This window comes from Tripterygium wilfordii, chromosome 21 (assembly GCF_013401445.1).
Source record: "Tripterygium wilfordii isolate XIE 37 chromosome 21, ASM1340144v1, whole genome shotgun sequence".
In the NCBI taxonomy this organism is placed as follows: Eukaryota; Viridiplantae; Streptophyta; class Magnoliopsida; order Celastrales; family Celastraceae; genus Tripterygium; species Tripterygium wilfordii.
Genome location: NC_052252.1, coordinates 4,273,904 through 4,290,979, shown reverse-complemented (window position 1 = coordinate 4,290,979; position 17,076 = coordinate 4,273,904). Strand labels below are relative to the sequence as shown.

The window sequence follows — 17,076 nt, the reverse complement described above, 5'->3', positions numbered from 1 at the left end:
AATAAAATATCTCTTATAAGTAAAGTGGATTATTGTGTCTCCATCACTAATTTAATTTCATCTCTAAATTCTCTAACCCTTTAAACCCAAATTTTAGAATTTTTTTTATAACCAAAAACGACACTATATAAGTTTACTTTTTGAACATTCGATTTGAGTCTAAACTCGGACCATTAGACCAACGCGCACCCGTATGACCATTCAATGAAAATCAAACTCAAGATGTCCCGAGTCCATACGATTTGACCCAAAAAAAAATTATCAATTAGACTGGCACTCAAATGGTTCACACGATTTGACCCTAAACTCTATAGTGATAAGAAGAAAAATTGTAATTTATAGTATTAATATACAAAACTTAGGGCATTGCCACTTTAGCGAAACAGAAGGGTTGAAAAGAAAGGAACCTGTTCACCTAACTATGTTACACAATATTACAGAAAGCTAATTCTGCTACCAAACAAGCTATCTTTCGAAGCTCAGGCATGTCCACAAAGCAAACCTGAACCAAGTTTAAAGTTATGTGACAAAGGAATAAAGGGAAAACTTCATCATCTAAACTTCATATGTGTCGGTACTGTCGATAGACTCCTCCCTCCGATGTCCAGAGACTGGAGTCATATTTTCTGGTTGGTCCATATCAATGGAAACTTCATCTGTTGCGGCAGACAGGGACTTCTTGTGATGCTTTATGTCGTGCCTTGATTTAACAACCCGAGACAGAACTTGCACGACGTCCCTCATGGATGGTCGTTTTCTTGGGGAACGGTTGATGCATTTGTATGCAAGAGCAGCAACTTCATTGAGCTCTTGCACGTCAAAATTTCCATCAAGACGAGCATCCACGAGTTCTTCCCATCCCACTTTCCCATCGGTATTCATGGCTGCCTATTCACCAATGTACAAATATGTTAAAATAGTTTGTTAACAACCAGACTAGATATGATTGATAGAATGTACTCACAATGTAACACAAGACTCGAGTACATGTAAAAGTAACAAACATTTTCTCAGATTCAAGGGAGATGGCTTACAAGCTCGACGTACTCCATGAGACCCTGCTGAGGATTTCTGCCAGCGATAAGTTCAAAAAGCAAAACACCAAAACTGTAAACGTCGCTTTTCTTAGTGAAGGTTCTGGTAGAAACATATTCAGGATCAAGATATCCGAACGTTCCTCGTATAGCAGCATGTTTGTCTACCATCTCTTCTCTTGAAAGCCCAAAGTCAGATACCTGCTTGAGACCAGTATAACCAATATCATCGAAACAGTATGAAAGCCAGAATACTAATTGATGGCAAATGCAAATATATGGCTATTTGACACGACTCTCAATGAAGTTGAAGTAAAAATGATAATCTGCAGTAAACACATACCCTGGCTCTCATAGAATTATCCAACAAGATATTGGAAGATTTTATGTCCCTGTGTATTACAGGAGGAACTGCCTGAAAGTTGAAACAAGAACATTATTAATCACAACATCATGAATACCACCAAAAACATAACGGTTGTCCTAATAAGTCCTTGAGATGAGAGCTTACCCCGTCATGAAGATACTCCAGGCCTCTTGCAATATCTAAAGCAATATGGACCCTCACATCCCAGTTTAAGGGTTCATTGCTTTCATCTGCATTATTGAGGAAGAAAAGCACATTACATTTCATATAAGGGGCATGTATTACACAAGAAATCAGTATGAACAAGACATTTCATTTATCCTTGTTAGCATAATATATAAAAGATAAACTTCACCAGTTTCATAATCTCACAGCCGAAGCTTTGGGGGCAGAGAATCAAACTCAGGAAAAGATATCAGCAGATATTACTAAAATTTCTGGTAGAAATATTGATTGAAGGGCAAGCAGCTTTGTACCATTTTAATTCAGAGACCAAGTAAAATTTTCATAGAAAATGGTAGCAGTTAAAGAATAAAAAGCTTTTCATTATAAAACAATTCAATTATATATGAAATAAAGAGAGGAGACATTTGATATCCTTGTATTCACATCATAATTAGAAAAGCATCTGCAAATGCCGACGAGATCGCGGCGTCATCCACAAATTCATGCACTAAACATTGCATTATCTATTATCCAAGACTTCACCCTATACAGCCACAAATAGCAAATGCTAAACGAGTATAGCTACCGCAGAACAGAATATTGAAATAAGAATTCAGTTGGTAAGAATATGAATTAAAAAAATGAATCAACCTGGTTTACAGTCTCTTCTTAAATTTCACCAGCCACTCAAGCAGAAGAAATTTCCGGATAAATGGAATTATCCATTATATCAATTACAGCCCCTCACATACAGGATAAGATGCATACACATTATAAAAAAAAAACACATGAAATTGTTTAGTGGCAAGAAACTCTCTATAGAGTACAGAATAACATCACAATAGGCATTTAGAGCAAGTGCGCCCACACAACTACATCGTTCAAATACAAACATATTTCAAGTCAATTTTTCTACAATGAGTTTATTGTCAACTTACTGTACAAATGAGAAGCCAAACTGCCTTTACTCATGTAAACATATATAAGAATATGTTGACCCTTTTCTGCACAGTATCCAACCAAATTCACAAGGTTTCTATGATGCAACCTTCCCAATAGCATGACCTGTAATGAAAGATTGTGAAAGGCTAAAATACATGAAGCATATGGTGACAGAAAAAGACTACAGTACACCCAGTGAAAAACATAGAATTCAGGTCTATGAAGAGGAGGAAAAAAAAGAACATCTTCCTTGGGGCTGCCATAGTCAAATTTGACAAGCACACTCCTGGATACCAATTTGGGAGTCACGATGTAGAAAATGTGTAGTTGTTTATCTTCCTACACTTCATGTTTTAACAGCATGGTTATGATAGAAGACATTACCTCTGTCTGGAACTCTCTCTCCCCTTGCTTAGAATCTGTTGCTAGCACTTTAACAGCCACAATCTCACCAGTTGACATCTGAGCTTTGTAAACTGGACCAAATGCTCCTTGTCCTATTAAGGTTGTAAAATTGTAGGTTGCCTTCTGCAGATCCCTGGATAAGTATTATCAGGAACAAAATTGTAATCCTAAAGATAATTGAATTGAAGAATCATGATGTAGTTATGAAGGAAATACCACCTGTGTGTGTCGGTAGTTGCTTTAAGAGAATACACATATATATGAAGTATATATACATATTTGCTTTAACAAGCTAACCGGTGTTTTCATCCACAACCATCCCAAAGTGATAATTCTATTTTAAGGAGAGTGCCTTAAAGCCACGGTTTCCATTGCCTTGAGATATAAGCTCTTACATTTTCCATAGTTTCACCTCCTAGCTTATAAATTAGTTCGAAATTTTTAAAATCATATCCACTGAATTGTTATCAAATATATGAAGTATTCCCAAATTAAACACTTGTCCCTTCTCAGAGGTGCACAACTTTAGCTATATATCAGCCCTCCATACCGAATTTTCATTAAGAGAACTTTGCTATATATCAAACTACCACTCTCCTCAAATCAAAATTACAAACAAAATCAGAATACACGCAAAAGTCAGAAGAGAAGCATACTTGTATGGATAAACTGGTATCCCAGACATGGAAACGCCATTGTTTTTCTTGAATCCTTCAAGCCAGAACAACTTTCCATTGCGTCCAGATTTCATTGGTGATTCGGGACCAATAGTTGAGTCTGAAAGGATAGTACATGAATTGGCACCATTTTCTCTGATTGGAATAGTCACTGTCCTCCTCGAACTGCTATTCCCTATCTGTGACCGCTTCCTATGGTACCTAACACATAAGAACGCCAAAATAGCCAATAGCACACCGATCACCACACCTATGGAGATCCCAATAATCAATCCAGATGACTCCCCTCTCATCTCCTCGTTTGCACTTCAATATTCTCTACTCAAGACTCCAATCCATTGACAAAGCTGCAATACAACCCCAGGTCAAAACCAAGCCTTTTGAATTGCATTGCATACTTGCATTATTTTAACGCAATAAACTTTTACAATTGAAAGGTCAACTTTAGAACACTCATAATGAGAAAGCATATTCACAGCCACCAAAGAAGTCAATCCGAAACCAAAATACAAACTCATGTTCAAAGACCAAATCCAAGACAAGTTCATTACATAACTAGTTTCATAAACCACAGAGCTGAACTGGCTTGCACTAATTAGAAAACTTAAAGCAAAGCAAAATCCAAAGAGAATAGATCAACACAGCTCTGTTTGGTTGCCGAGGAAGAAAAAAGGGTCAAATCAAAATGGAAAGGAAACCAACAATTTTGACCAGAACTGATAAAAAACTTCTTATGTAGGAAGTTTTGCTTTTTTCCTTCTCCTTTGTTTTCATTTCAGGGCAACCCAGACAGAAAAACATGTGCAACAAAAGAAATCAACCAAAAGGAAGACAAACCCAGATCAAAACAACCGGAAAAACATGATCCATTTACAGAACAGAAACCGCAAACACATTTACCTGTGAAGAAGAGAAGGGTTGAAACATAAAGTTCCATGCTTTCTTGAAGCTAAACAGAGTGAAAACTGTAAGCAATGTTGAAAAAATTAAAAAAATGAAAGCTTTGAGTGAAGTTCAGAAAAAAGAATCACGGAAGAAGAAGCCATAAAGAGGGATCCCGTTATGCTTCAGGAGAACACAACAGAAACAACAAAGAATGGTAGCAAATGCAGAGTCGGACCCTGGAAAGATAGGAAAAAAAAATAAAAACTCTATTTTTAAATTCCGTGAGTCGCCGTTTGTGTTATTAATTAACAATAAATAAAACAAGACAAGCTAGAGAGGGAAGTTACCTTAAATCTTTTTGCGTTTCCCAAAATGGCCTTGGGTTCTGTGATATGACAACCATGTCCTCCGAATCTGATTATCGAATTCATGTAGTGGGGTCTAGATTCGTTGCATCAACAGTTCAGATTTGTTTTTTCCAAAAGACACATGGAATGAGTTCGAGATTTCACCATACTCAGAGGTGTTTAGGCTTGTAGGAGCACGTTAGGAGTCATAATATGAAAATTATACTATTAAAATTCCTACTCCTACTCACTCTTTATTGTATATCAAACATGGTCATGTTCACACTCATCTTATACTCACACTCATTCAATTATGAACCAAATGAAACTTAGCATTTTCTATAGAACATGGCATTTCACATTTGGGTGAGTGTGAGTGTGAGTGTGAGTGTGAGTTCAAGGTGACAATGAGTATAAGGTGAGCATGACCATAGTTGATAGAAAATAAAGAGTGTTATAAGTGTGACAAATTTAATTTGTAATAAAGATATAATAGTAGTTTACATATTAATACACATTCTCTACAAGGGAGAATAGTCATTCTCGTCATTTTGATGAATTTGATTATTCTCCACAAGAGAAAATAGACAATAAAATTCAATTTGAGATTTCACCCTCCTAAAACCCAACCAAACAATGAAATCGGTGATTCACCCCCTCACTCTACATTCTAAATACCAAGCAAATGCTAACAGTACTATATTGGTTGCGACTCTTTATACTAAATCAACCAATCCATTTATGATCATAATGATTATATATATATGTATATATATGTTGTAGGGCACCTGAATTATTTTATTAAATCCTACCTAAATAAACATTAGAGTATTAAAGATGATATACCTTTAAGGCTATGGCATCGTCCTACCCCATCTACCCACAAGTAGTTGGTGTGTACATCTGCTTAGATTTGACCTTACAATCACTACATTTTCTATTTTGGCTTTTGAATGTTTCTGAAAATTAAACATCAACTAATTTCAATAATGTTACAATCTTCTACTTTGTCCTAAACTATTATGGGAGATTTTATCAAAATTCCGAATATGATATATTATAATAATACTTTGCAACTTATCAAGGTGTCTGGAAAGAGAGGGGATCCAAATATTTTTAAATTTGCGTTAGAGGTAAGGATACTCGGGTTAATATAATTTTTCGTCACTAAAAGATTCTATTTCTGTCACCGAATGTTCAAACGTTGAAATTCAGTAACCATAATTTGAAATTTGTTTCAATATATTAATTCATGCAAATCTTGGGATTTTCGATCAGTCCAATCGATGGAGATAACGGCTACTACAGGTGTATCGATTTGATTTTGCCAGTTGTAATTTTTTAAAAATAATTATTTTCCACTTTTGCAATTGTCAAGCCACACAAGAAAAATACAGTTGTAAGTTGACGGTCAACGCGACACATAAGTAGGTTGACTGACTGAAAATCCTAAAATATGTTGAGTTAAACAATTTCAACTTCTAATTACTAAGTTGTAACGTTTGAACATTCGGTGAATTAAATGGAACCCAATGATACAAATTATATGCATTTTGCTAAGTATAGTTCATGCAGATGATTCGTAGCTAATTAAACATTTCTCTATGAAATATGTTTTCTTCTACTTGGATATGCACTTACTAATATACAAATTTAATTTAGCAATTTAGCATTAATGGTTCTAGATAAAACCCGAGAATGACATAATTAAAGTATTCATACAAATTAAACCACACTATATACACACACACACATGTATATGTATATATATATATATATATATATATAGATAGCAAGAGATGTATGGCAGTTGCAAAGGATTGTTGACTCTGGCAGTTGACAGGTATAGAAAAGATGGAGCTGGTGAAGAGCAATTATCAACCAAACCCACCAAAATAAAAGGATCACATATAAATATTATGAGGAAACAGAAAGAAAATTCTTGAAGGTTGATATGTCAAACAAGTAATGAATCAGCACATCTGACCTTTTGAATGGATGGTGCTCTTATTCTATATCATTCAAGATTGGACATCTTTTTTTCTATAGACATTTTTCACTTATTTATTTTCGACATATATATACATATATGCATAATGTTTATGTCTATTCTTTTGCATTACTCTTAAATTGATTGTTGTATATATCTGTAGACATACTCCTTATGTAGACTGATTGCTCTTTAAGTACTACTCTTTAAAACAATTTTTAAAAAAATTATTTTCAAAAACCCAACCAAACACATCTTCAATGAGCCACATCAAAATCTGAAATCTTGATACCACCAACTAATAAATTGACCACATCATGAGTTCCATTGTTGAATATTTTACATTCTACTGCATATCATATATGACTTTGATTATTGAGTGTAATTATTATTTTATCCATGATAATCACAACTGGGTTTCTGTTGGTACAGTGTATATATACACAATCTTTGACATTTGATAAATATCTAGGTACAATATTCTTGTGTGTGTGTATATATATATATATAAGTAATATATTATTTCATGCTCTAATAAATCATGTGGTGGAGATCACGATGTTGGAACACAATTACACTTATATACAAGGTCAAGTTTGTCATTTCACAAACTCAAGGGGACTGAGTGTAATTGTAAGAAAACAAAATAAAGTTGATATAGATAAACTGCTTTTTGTATTAATTATTAGCAAAACGGTCAAATGATCCCAAATATAAAGGAAAACTTTAGGGTTTAGGTATGAAGAAAATTTTGCTAGTGTTTGCCACTTCTTTTATTTTACTTTACAAATCACTAATTTGCTTGATTAGTTTGTCTAAATTTTACTTTTTACCTTATTGGGTTATGTGCTCTTTTGTTGTTGTTGTTGTTTTTTTTTTCTCTTGGATTAAACTAATTAATCCATTAATTGGCCAACACATATTCACCTTCTCCTGCTTTTAGGGTTCAAGATGAAACAAAGTAATGAAAAGTGGAAATCCAATTTCTAGACTTTGTATATTGTGGGAGCTCGTTTCCACGATCACTAGCAATCCTACAAAATTCAAAAATAATGTTAGAGAATATAAATCCTTATCGGAGAGATTCCGACTAAGGATGTTCCAACGATCAAGTTAGTGGGAGTCTAGTTTCAAATCGATGATGTGTGTTTTTTTCTTTCGGAATCCTCTTTTACTGGGTGCAGGAGACCCCTCCTTTATAGCGGAGGTTTCGACCTCCTAAGATTGTGGGTGTTAGTCTAAAGATACAAATCTTTGAGTTGGTTAGACAAAGGGTTATTTGTAACAGATGTATGTCAGAAGTAAACTCTAAACTTATTCCTTTTTCAGGGGAAAGTCCAATATTTTGGTTCAATGTTATTGTGTGTTTTGAGGTAGGTTTGAAGTGAATGATCACTCACTATGTAGTAATCATGATAAGTTGTTCTCTGTGAGCACCGCGAGGAGACCCCAAGAAACAGAAGAAGAAGTGGAGAACCATTAAAGTAGGCATTACAATATACATGGGGATCAAGCAAAATATACAAGTTTGCTTTTATGGGTGCAATTGTGTTCACGTTTACTTAAATGCAAAGCCACACTACTACTACTATATATTCAATATGCAACCATTGAATATTTATTTATTATCATGGTCGCATAGGTTTGAGGCAAAACATTTATGTCCACTTGGGAGGGAGGGGTCCATGGTTTGCATGTGAAAGTCACATGTATGTAAATGTGCATATATATGATTCTTCTTAGGTCTCTCAAACATTATTTTACATTCCATCTTTGAAGGATATATGATGAGTTGGACCCAAAAGGAGTACCTATCTTGTAGTAGTATCTGTTAGGGCAGAATATGGATGATGATTGACGTGTGTGCCCTACATGAGATATTAAGTATTTTATTTCAGAAAATGATTATGCATTGACCTCGTGAAGGTGAAAAAGTGAGTAACCAAGTGAATTGGGATGGAATAACAGACGATGATCGACGTATGTGCCCAACGTAAAGTATTGTGTGTTTTATTTCATGAAATGATGATCTCACCTCCCCCACCTGAACCTATGATCTCGTGGAGGTGGGAAAGTGAGTACCCAAGTGAGTGGGATGGAATACGAACGATGATCGACGTATGTGTCCAACGTACGTAGTATTGTGTATTTTTATTTTCAGGAAATGATCATGTCTCCTCCACTTGAACCTATAACCTCGTGATGGTGAGAAAGTAAGTACCCAAGTGAATTGGAGCGGAATACATATGATGATCGACGTGTCCAACGTAAATTAGTATTGTGTATTTTATTTCAAGAAAGGATCTTGCCTTCTCCATTTATACCCACGACTTCATGGAGGTGGGAGAATGAGTACCCAAGTACCATCTAGCCTAGCTGGTTACTTGGGTACTCATTAAACAAGCTCCGATCATGCTCAAGCCTGAGATCGAGCCCTCTTAACATATCCGAGCTTGAATACCCTAGAGTTAGACTCGAGTAAAGCCCTAGTTCTTAGTCATGCCATGGACTACTTTGAGATTTGAGTGTGGTTAAAGCCTTTAAACATCATGGGAGTTCCATTACACTTCTATACCACATAATGCTTTGGATGAGGGCTTGTTGACGTCAGGCCTTGGACAAACAGGGTCGGCGGTGTGGGCTCTATACAATATTCTGGCCCATCCTCATTTCCAGTTCCACTAGGCCCAAATCAAGTCAAGGTCTCGACCAAGGGCGGAAGGAAGGGGACTACATTGGACTATAGCCCAATGCAAATTTATTTTTTTAAAATATATATATCTAACCTAATTTTTACACTTAACTTTATTTATGCTAGAAGCTTATGTTACTCGATTGTTATCAGGCCCAACACTGTATAGATTGAAATTTGGACTCAAGTCCGTCTCTTAGTGCTTGTATATTACAACTAAATTCTTAAATATAAACTAATGTCTATTTCCACCCATTAGGACCCTAGTGCATCATGGGTATGACATATAGACTTTTGTTCTTGAATTAACCATTAAATCTTATTCAACAATAACACTTGATCCAGTAAGATGGGTCAGAAAATTTTTCTAGACCATATACTTTAAAAGATATGTCAATATCAATTCAATTAAGTGATCAGACCAAAGCGTTTGCTTAATGGCGTGACCTGCAAAGTTGGTAATTAAAATAGAGCTTGACCAATGGGTTTTGTGAATTATAGATGGAAATGACAAATTAAAATATATAGCACATATCCAACATTTTTTTAGAATTAACCAACTTCAACATTACTTCACTTCCTGGCTCCGCCTCTGTCTCGATCGATCTTTTAGTCCAAACACGACACAAAACAGAATTGATGAAACAATCAAAGTGGAAGTCAGTATTAATAAAAGAGTAAAATGCAACAATACTCTTGAGTTTGATCCACTTTGTTTATCTATACAAGGAACATACATCTGATTCCAACAGGAATACCAGAGTTTACAGAATTTTATTTTATTTTTCCCTGGCCTGTATGTACATAGAAAAGCCCATCATAGGATCGATTTGATGAGCAGGAAAAATCAAAACCCAAATTCCATCAAAACATAAAGGGTGTTGGAACGAATGCCGGCACAACTGAAAATGGATTTCTCCTGCAAAAATTATTTAAGAAACAATCAATTATACTGTTTAGTTAGTTATTAATAACCATTACACCAAAACAAAGCTGTTGTATTATTATTATTATTATATGATATTTTTTTTTGTAATATAGAACTCATATAGCTGTTCACTATACAAATGACCAGTAAATTCCATGACATACAAACACGTTGAACTTGAGCATCATGCGAATTGTGATAATGGAAGTACCCATAAAACTTGGAACTCACAATTTCTTGTTTTACTAAAAATTATCGCAGTCAAGTTCACCATCCCAACCAATTACGCATTGATTTATTATTATATGATGATTATAGCAATTACCTAATATTTAATTAGCAGCTAATCATATGAATCCCACATTTCCATGTAAAGTTTAGCCAAACTAGATAAGCTAAAAATGGCAAAACAACGTCGTTTTATACAATTTTAGAAAAAATTTCAATGCATGGCTATAGCCTATAAAGAGTTTAAACGGCGTCGTCTTAAAAGAGCTAACCCGTTGTCGTCCCTGAAGCTTCGATCGCCGGAACCGCCAGAGACGCTTCCTTTTCTCTTGACCGTCCGTTCAACCTCGCTTCTTCTTCTCCTTTCAATCATCACGACGTGATCCTCGTTAATCGAGCTCAACGACGGCCTCCACTCACCGCATCCAGACGTCCCCACCCTCCCGCACTTCCTCCGCCGGTACCGGCGGGAGGAATTCACCAGCGAAAGAGTCTCCTCAGATCTCGGAGAGATCGCAGACGGACCTAATTCGACGAAGACGCTTCCGTTGCCGCTGTCTTCGGTAGCGACGGTAGAGGTTGTGGTCGCTGCGCAGCCGCAGCAAGAAACGAATTCCAGCAAAAACTTCATGTGTCCGTGATTACAAAATGTTGGGGGCGAAAACACTCAAGAGGCTCCCATTGTCAACTTATACGACATCGTCGTGACGGTTTGCGGTGGTGGTTGGCGTAGAGAAATCCTCATGGAAGCACTGGGTGGAGTGTGTTTATAGGAGGAGGGAGAGGGAAGGGTAGTTTGGGGTTTTAATAATGGGGATAAGGTCGGGCGTGGTTTTAGGGGGCCAGATCTTCGGATGGGGAGATCAAGCGGTGGGCCCGCCTGGTTGATGGGGGTTTGATAACCTGGATAATGGCATTCCACATTTCCACTCCACATTTTATGGAGCATTTGCCTTTTTTTTCTTTAATTTAATAAAATAATTATGATAATCACATACGGGTGATCGGGTTGGCTAGGATGAATATTTCTTGTTGGATTTTATTATTATGATAATCACATAAGGGTGATCGGGTTGGCTGGGATGAATACTTCTTGTTGGGAACTCAAGTTTAACTCTTCACATTAGCACTTTAACGACTATTAGGTACTTAAAAAAAGTGAGACAATTCAAGTATATGAGGTTTACAGCAATCGAAAGGTTACTTATTCTAAGAAAAATAATTATGATGATTGAATTGACTAGAAGAATCTTTTCAATTGGATTACGGTTTTTTACTTGGAAACAAGATGTTTTTATCATTCGAATGTGTATTGAATAAATCAATGAGCTTGTATATTAGCCCATCGATTACGTATGCCAGACAACCACATAGAATTTTATGTACGGTCTCAATAGGTATAGAGAGAGAACACTCACTCCTAATAGGTGATGTATCAATTTGACAGTTTTAGACACTAAATACTATTACATAAAATGGGTACATGTAACGATAGAACCATTACAAGATTCTCGTATTCCTTTCGATTACGAGATCCAAATCCAACTTTTCAGAATGATATACTAAAATAAAAGGATTGGAGGATTTAGATGTCATTTTGTGTCCAGACTTATATCTCACATAGCTTGAAAAGTAAAAAAGCGATGAACGATGTGGTGTATAAGAAAAGTTAAAACATCTTTCATACATCAAGGCATTTTTTGAACTTAATTACCGTAGGCGACAACGTATGGTTCAGATGTATCTGCATTGAACTGATAAATTTAAAATAGATAGTATTATTAATATGAGTGAGTTGAGATTTCTGATAGGTTATCCATATGAGTATTGTTGATGGACAATTTACCCACTCATTATTTGGACTTCAAGATATCATAACAAGGATAGTGGACAATTGACCTCACATAGCCAGCCATGGAAACAAGCATTGGAATTAAATGTCAAGAAAAGAAGACGCATTAAATATACATGAACGATCATGATGAAAATATCCAATGAAATTGCCAATTTTGCTTCAACAAAAGGGCATAAGCAGTAGAGACAGACAGTGGCTTAATGTGATTTGATTGGGTTTCTAGGCCAGCACACCAGGATAGTGCAATTAATGGCAAAATAAAGACCCCTTCATCTCCATCTGGCCACACAGTCATATCATTAATTTGTAACCTTATAGGTGGATCAATTAATTGCAAGAATGTGTGAATACCCTTGACCATACGTATGTGCCCAATGTAAGTTATCATGTATTTTATATCAGGAAATGATCATGACTCCTTCATTTGGACCCATGATCTCGTAGAGGTTTGAAAATGAGTACCAAAATAACATTTACGGGACATTTGGTTGGTGTTTTAAAGAGGGAATGAGGGTGTGATTAATATATTATCTTGTTTAGTTAAGTTTTGAAGGGTGAAATCTCAAACTCATTCCACTAACAACTCTCCCTTGTAGAGAATAGTCAATATTAGATGATATGGTATTAGTCAACACAGCATGATATGGTATTAGTCAACATTCAACACGGCATGATATGGTAGAAAATCCCACTATGGCACAACCCAGAGCCAGCCTCCCCACCATCTCGGCCCATTGGGCCGTGGCAGTTCCCAGCCCACCTTCTTGGAAAAGGCTGGACAATAGGTTGAAGACTTGGGCAAGCTTATAAACTAGACACCAAGCCCCTCAACAATCGATGTGGGATTTTTATCCCTTTTAACACCTTTTTAACACTCCCCCGCACTCGTGGACTGGGTATCAAAGCCCAAGGCCCAACGAGTGGATTTTTTCATCGGGGACGAGCACACCTGCTCCGATACCATGTAGAAAATCCCACTATGGCACAACCCAGAGCCAGCCTCCCCACCATCTCGGCCCATTGGGCCGTGGCAGTTCCCAGCCCACCTTCTTGGAAAAGGCTGGACAATAGGTTGAAGACTTGGGCAAGCTTATAAACTAGACACCAAGTCCCTCAACAATCGATGTGGGATTTTTATCCCTTTTAACACCTTTTTAACAGTCAAACTCCCAAAATGGTGGGAATGACTATTCTCCAAGGAGAATGAGTTCTAATGTGTAAAAAACTCTTTCACATTTGTTATAATTAAAATGTTGTTTTATTATTAAAATGTTGATTTATTTTCTATAAAGAAAAAAAAAGGTAATATGAAAATTGTACTATTAATATTTTCGCACTCATGTTCACTCTTTATTTTATACCAAACATGACTATCTCACCCCATGCTCATTTCACACTCATTTCCTCTTCGTCTCATACTCAGCTTACACAATTATGAACCAACTGTCCCGTTAGTCTAATTAGTCACTTTGAGTTTTCATTTATCAAGCTCCAATCAAGCTCAAGCTTTAATATATCTCGAGCCGAACTTGAATACAAAAAGATTTTGGCTCGAGTAAAGCCCTAGTTCTTAGTCATCCCATGGATACTTTGAGATTTGAGTGTGTTTAAAAGCCTTTAAAGATCATGGGAGTTCCATTGCGCTTCCATATTGCATTATGCTTTGAAAGAACAATGCCAGCTTTTGATGAAACAATCAAAGTTAATCTTAGGCCCTCTTTGGATTAAAAAAAAAAAAAAAAAGGAGGGTTAAGTGAGGGTGAGTGAAGTAGAGTTAAGTGAAGAGAGAGTTAATGAGAGGATAGTTATATATCTTATTTGCGAATGGGGTTAATGAGAGTTAAGATATGTGGGTTACAAAAATACCTTTGATGTTGAAACAATCAAGACCCATCTCAAAATGCTGGAGAAGCAAAACTCAGGGATTGGAGGTGTTAGTGGTTTCAAGAGTGGAGACCCAAGGATTGGAGGTGTTGGACGGATCGTGGTGGCGGAGGATCCGAGCTTCCCAAAAACTTTCATGAAGTCAATATTTTATTATTAAAATAATATTAAGCATATTTATAGTGATCCGTTAGGTGTAGTTGATTACTGTAGCAATGCTTGAATTGTTTATAAAAGATCTTCTTTTTTTATATCTTCTATGCTCTAAAATAGGATACAAATCATTTTTACATGATATAATGGGATGTTCTTAGTATTAATAAAAGAGTAAAATGCAACAATAATCTTGCCTTTGATCCACTTTGTTACCTCTACAAGAATACCAGAGTTTACAGAATTTTATTTTATTTTATTTTTTTCCCTCTATCAACATTCTACACATAAAAAAGTCCATCAACAGGATTTGATGAGCAGGAAAAATCAAACTCAAATTCCATCAAAACGTAAAAGGTTCCGGCAGAACTGGAAATGGATTTCTCCTGCAAAAAAAATATATTTAAAAAACTTAAATCAATTATACAGTTAAGTTAGTTAACCAAAGCTTTGGAAACTCCAGCCCAGCCCGTGAAGGTTACTGGGCCATCCCAAGCTTTTTTTATGAAACGAGAATGAGGGATTCAAACCCTGATCACCAGGGCGATACACATTATCCTTGTCACTCTAACTAGTGACTCGGGTGTTGGGTCATCCCAAGCGAACAGTAGCTAGAGATGTATTATTATTATTATGGTTGTTGTAGACCCAAAAGTCTGCAATCAATTTGTAAAGTCGGACGAGGCCTTCGACAACCTGCAAGATCACACTAGAGGTTGACCGTCAAGTTTCGACACCGATGTGGTGCCAGTCAGGGAAGCTCCTACGGTCTCAATCATTGGTGGGAGAAACGTTTTAGTGAGAGAAATGAAAGGTTTTTAGAGAGAGAGATGTACCCAGTAGTTGATAGCTTTAATGAGGAGGGGTCCTCCTATATTTATAGTGCTATGGTCAAGTGATCTGCACGTGTCCACCCGTACGAACTGGCCTTGGGCTTTGATTGGGCCCAAGGATTTAAGTAGTAGCTTCCTTGACAGCATGGGCTTTAAAAGCCTTTTGGGTGATAATCGGGCTTTTATGAGCCTTCACGTAGACCGAAATTCATATGGACTTCTTGTAGGCAGCCCAGGCTCTCGTGGGCCTTTTGGGCTAGACTCAAGACTCTCGTGGGCCTTTGCGAGCTTGGTTAAGACTCTCATGAGTCTAGTTGTCAATTGTTTGGATCGTGAGTCTATCAGGCTCAACTAAGACTCTCGTGGGTCTAGCATTATCGATTGAAACTCTCATGAACCTTGTAATGCAAATTCCTATGTAGACGATTTTTGGCTCATACAATTGTAGCTACTTCATATTTAATTAGCAGCTAATCATATGATTCCCCCAAAACTAGATAAGCTAAAAAAGGCAAAACACAGCTTTATACAGTTTTAGACAAAAATTTCAATGCATCACAGTAATTCAGTAAAGTGTTTAAACGGTGTCGTATTAAAAGAGCTAACCCCTTAACCTCCCTAAAGCTTCTATCGTCGGAACCGCCGCGGACGTTTCCTTTCCTCTTGACCGTCCGTTCAACCTCACTTCTTCTTCTTCTCCTGTCAATCAACAATACGTGATCCTCGTCAATCGAGCTCAACGACGGCCTCCACTCATTGCATCCCGATGCCCCCACCTTTCCGCGCTTCCTCCACTGATAGGAATTCACTCGCGACCGAGTCTCCTCCGATCTCGGAGAGGTCGCATACGGACCTAATTCGACGATTACGCTTCCTTCGGCATCGACGGTTGTGGTCTCTGCTCCGCCGCAACAAGAAATGAATTTCAGCAAAAACATGTGTGCGCGTGATTACAAAATGTTCGAATTCCCTTTGTTAACAACGCTCTGCATCAATGGGGGCGACAACACTCAAGAGATTCTCATTGTCAACTTATACGACGTCGTCGTGGCGAAGGTATGCGGTGGTGGTTGGCGTACGTAGAGAAATCCTCATGGATGAACTGGGCGATGTGTTTATAGGTGGAATGAGGGAGGGGTAGTTTGGGGTTTTAACAATTAGGGATCAGGTCGGGGATGGTTTTAGGGAGATTTATTAAAGAGTAATAAATCCAGATATTCAGACAGGTGGAACAAGAGGTGGGCCCGCCGAGTTGATATGGGTTTGACCGTTTGACAAGCTGGATAATGCCACCGCTTCACATGGGACCATTTGTTTTCTTCTTTTTTTCCCTTTAATATAATTAAATAATTATGACAACTATTTACGGAAGGCCGGGTTGGCTCAAATGAATATATCTAGTTGGAAAATTCAAGTTCAACTCTTTATATCAACGCTCTATAATTATTAAAGTAGAGTGGGATGATCTAAGTATCTCGAGTTTACACAAGTCAAAAACCCATGGTTACTTGTCCTAAGAGAAAAATTATGATAATTGAATCGACTGAAAAATGAATCTTTTCAATTGGATTAGAGAGTTTTTAATATCCAATGAGTAGTCCCTGAAAGCTGAGAAATTGCCAATTTTGCTTCAACAAAAGGGCATAAGCAGTAGAGACGACAGACAGTGGCTCAATATGATTTGATTGGTT

General features: G+C 36.9%; 2 protein-coding genes across 2 annotated transcripts; both read right to left on the bottom strand.

The window, feature by feature from the left end:
- Positions 1-294: 294 nt before the first annotated feature.
- Positions 295-4,737, bottom strand: LOC119988279 (calcium/calmodulin-regulated receptor-like kinase 1). The gene is made up of 8 exons (XM_038833255.1): positions 4,491-4,737; positions 3,570-3,937; positions 2,893-3,046; positions 2,505-2,631; positions 1,546-1,631; positions 1,378-1,449; positions 1,035-1,235; positions 295-888 (listed from the first exon to the last, which is right to left on the bottom strand). Exons 2-8 carry the CDS (start codon positions 3,881-3,883, stop codon positions 556-558), a joined length of 1,287 nt encoding a protein of 428 aa, XP_038689183.1. The 5' UTR covers positions 3,884-3,937; positions 4,491-4,737; the 3' UTR covers positions 295-555.
- A 5,407-nt stretch (positions 4,738-10,144) lies between these two features.
- LOC119990219 lies at positions 10,145-11,426 on the bottom strand. The gene is made up of 2 exons (XM_038836096.1): positions 10,933-11,426; positions 10,145-10,423 (listed from the first exon to the last, which is right to left on the bottom strand). The coding sequence occupies exons 1-2, from the start codon at positions 11,289-11,291 to the stop codon at positions 10,369-10,371; spliced, it is 414 nt and encodes a 137-aa protein (XP_038692024.1). The 5' UTR covers positions 11,292-11,426; the 3' UTR covers positions 10,145-10,368.
- Between the last annotated feature and the right edge of the window lie 5,650 nt (positions 11,427-17,076).

Coding starts and splice junctions, on each gene's coding strand:
- LOC119988279 (XM_038833255.1), bottom strand. CDS start 3,883: ATGAGAGGGGAGTCATCTGGATTGATTATTGGGATCTCCATAGGTGTG. Junction 3,047..3,569: donor ATACCAGTTTATCCATACAA/GTATGCTTCTCT, acceptor ATACTTATCCAG/GGATCTGCAGAAGGCAACCT. Junction 889..1,034: donor TCATGGAGTACGTCGAGCTT/GTAAGCCATCTC, acceptor ATTGGTGAATAG/GCAGCCATGAATACCGATGG.
- LOC119990219 (XM_038836096.1), bottom strand. CDS start 11,291: ATGAAGTTTTTGCTGGAATTCGTTTCTTGCTGCGGCTGCGCAGCGACC. Junction 10,424..10,932: donor AGCTTCAGGGACGACAACGG/GTTAGCTCTTTT, acceptor TAATTTTTGCAG/GAGAAATCCATTTTCAGTTG.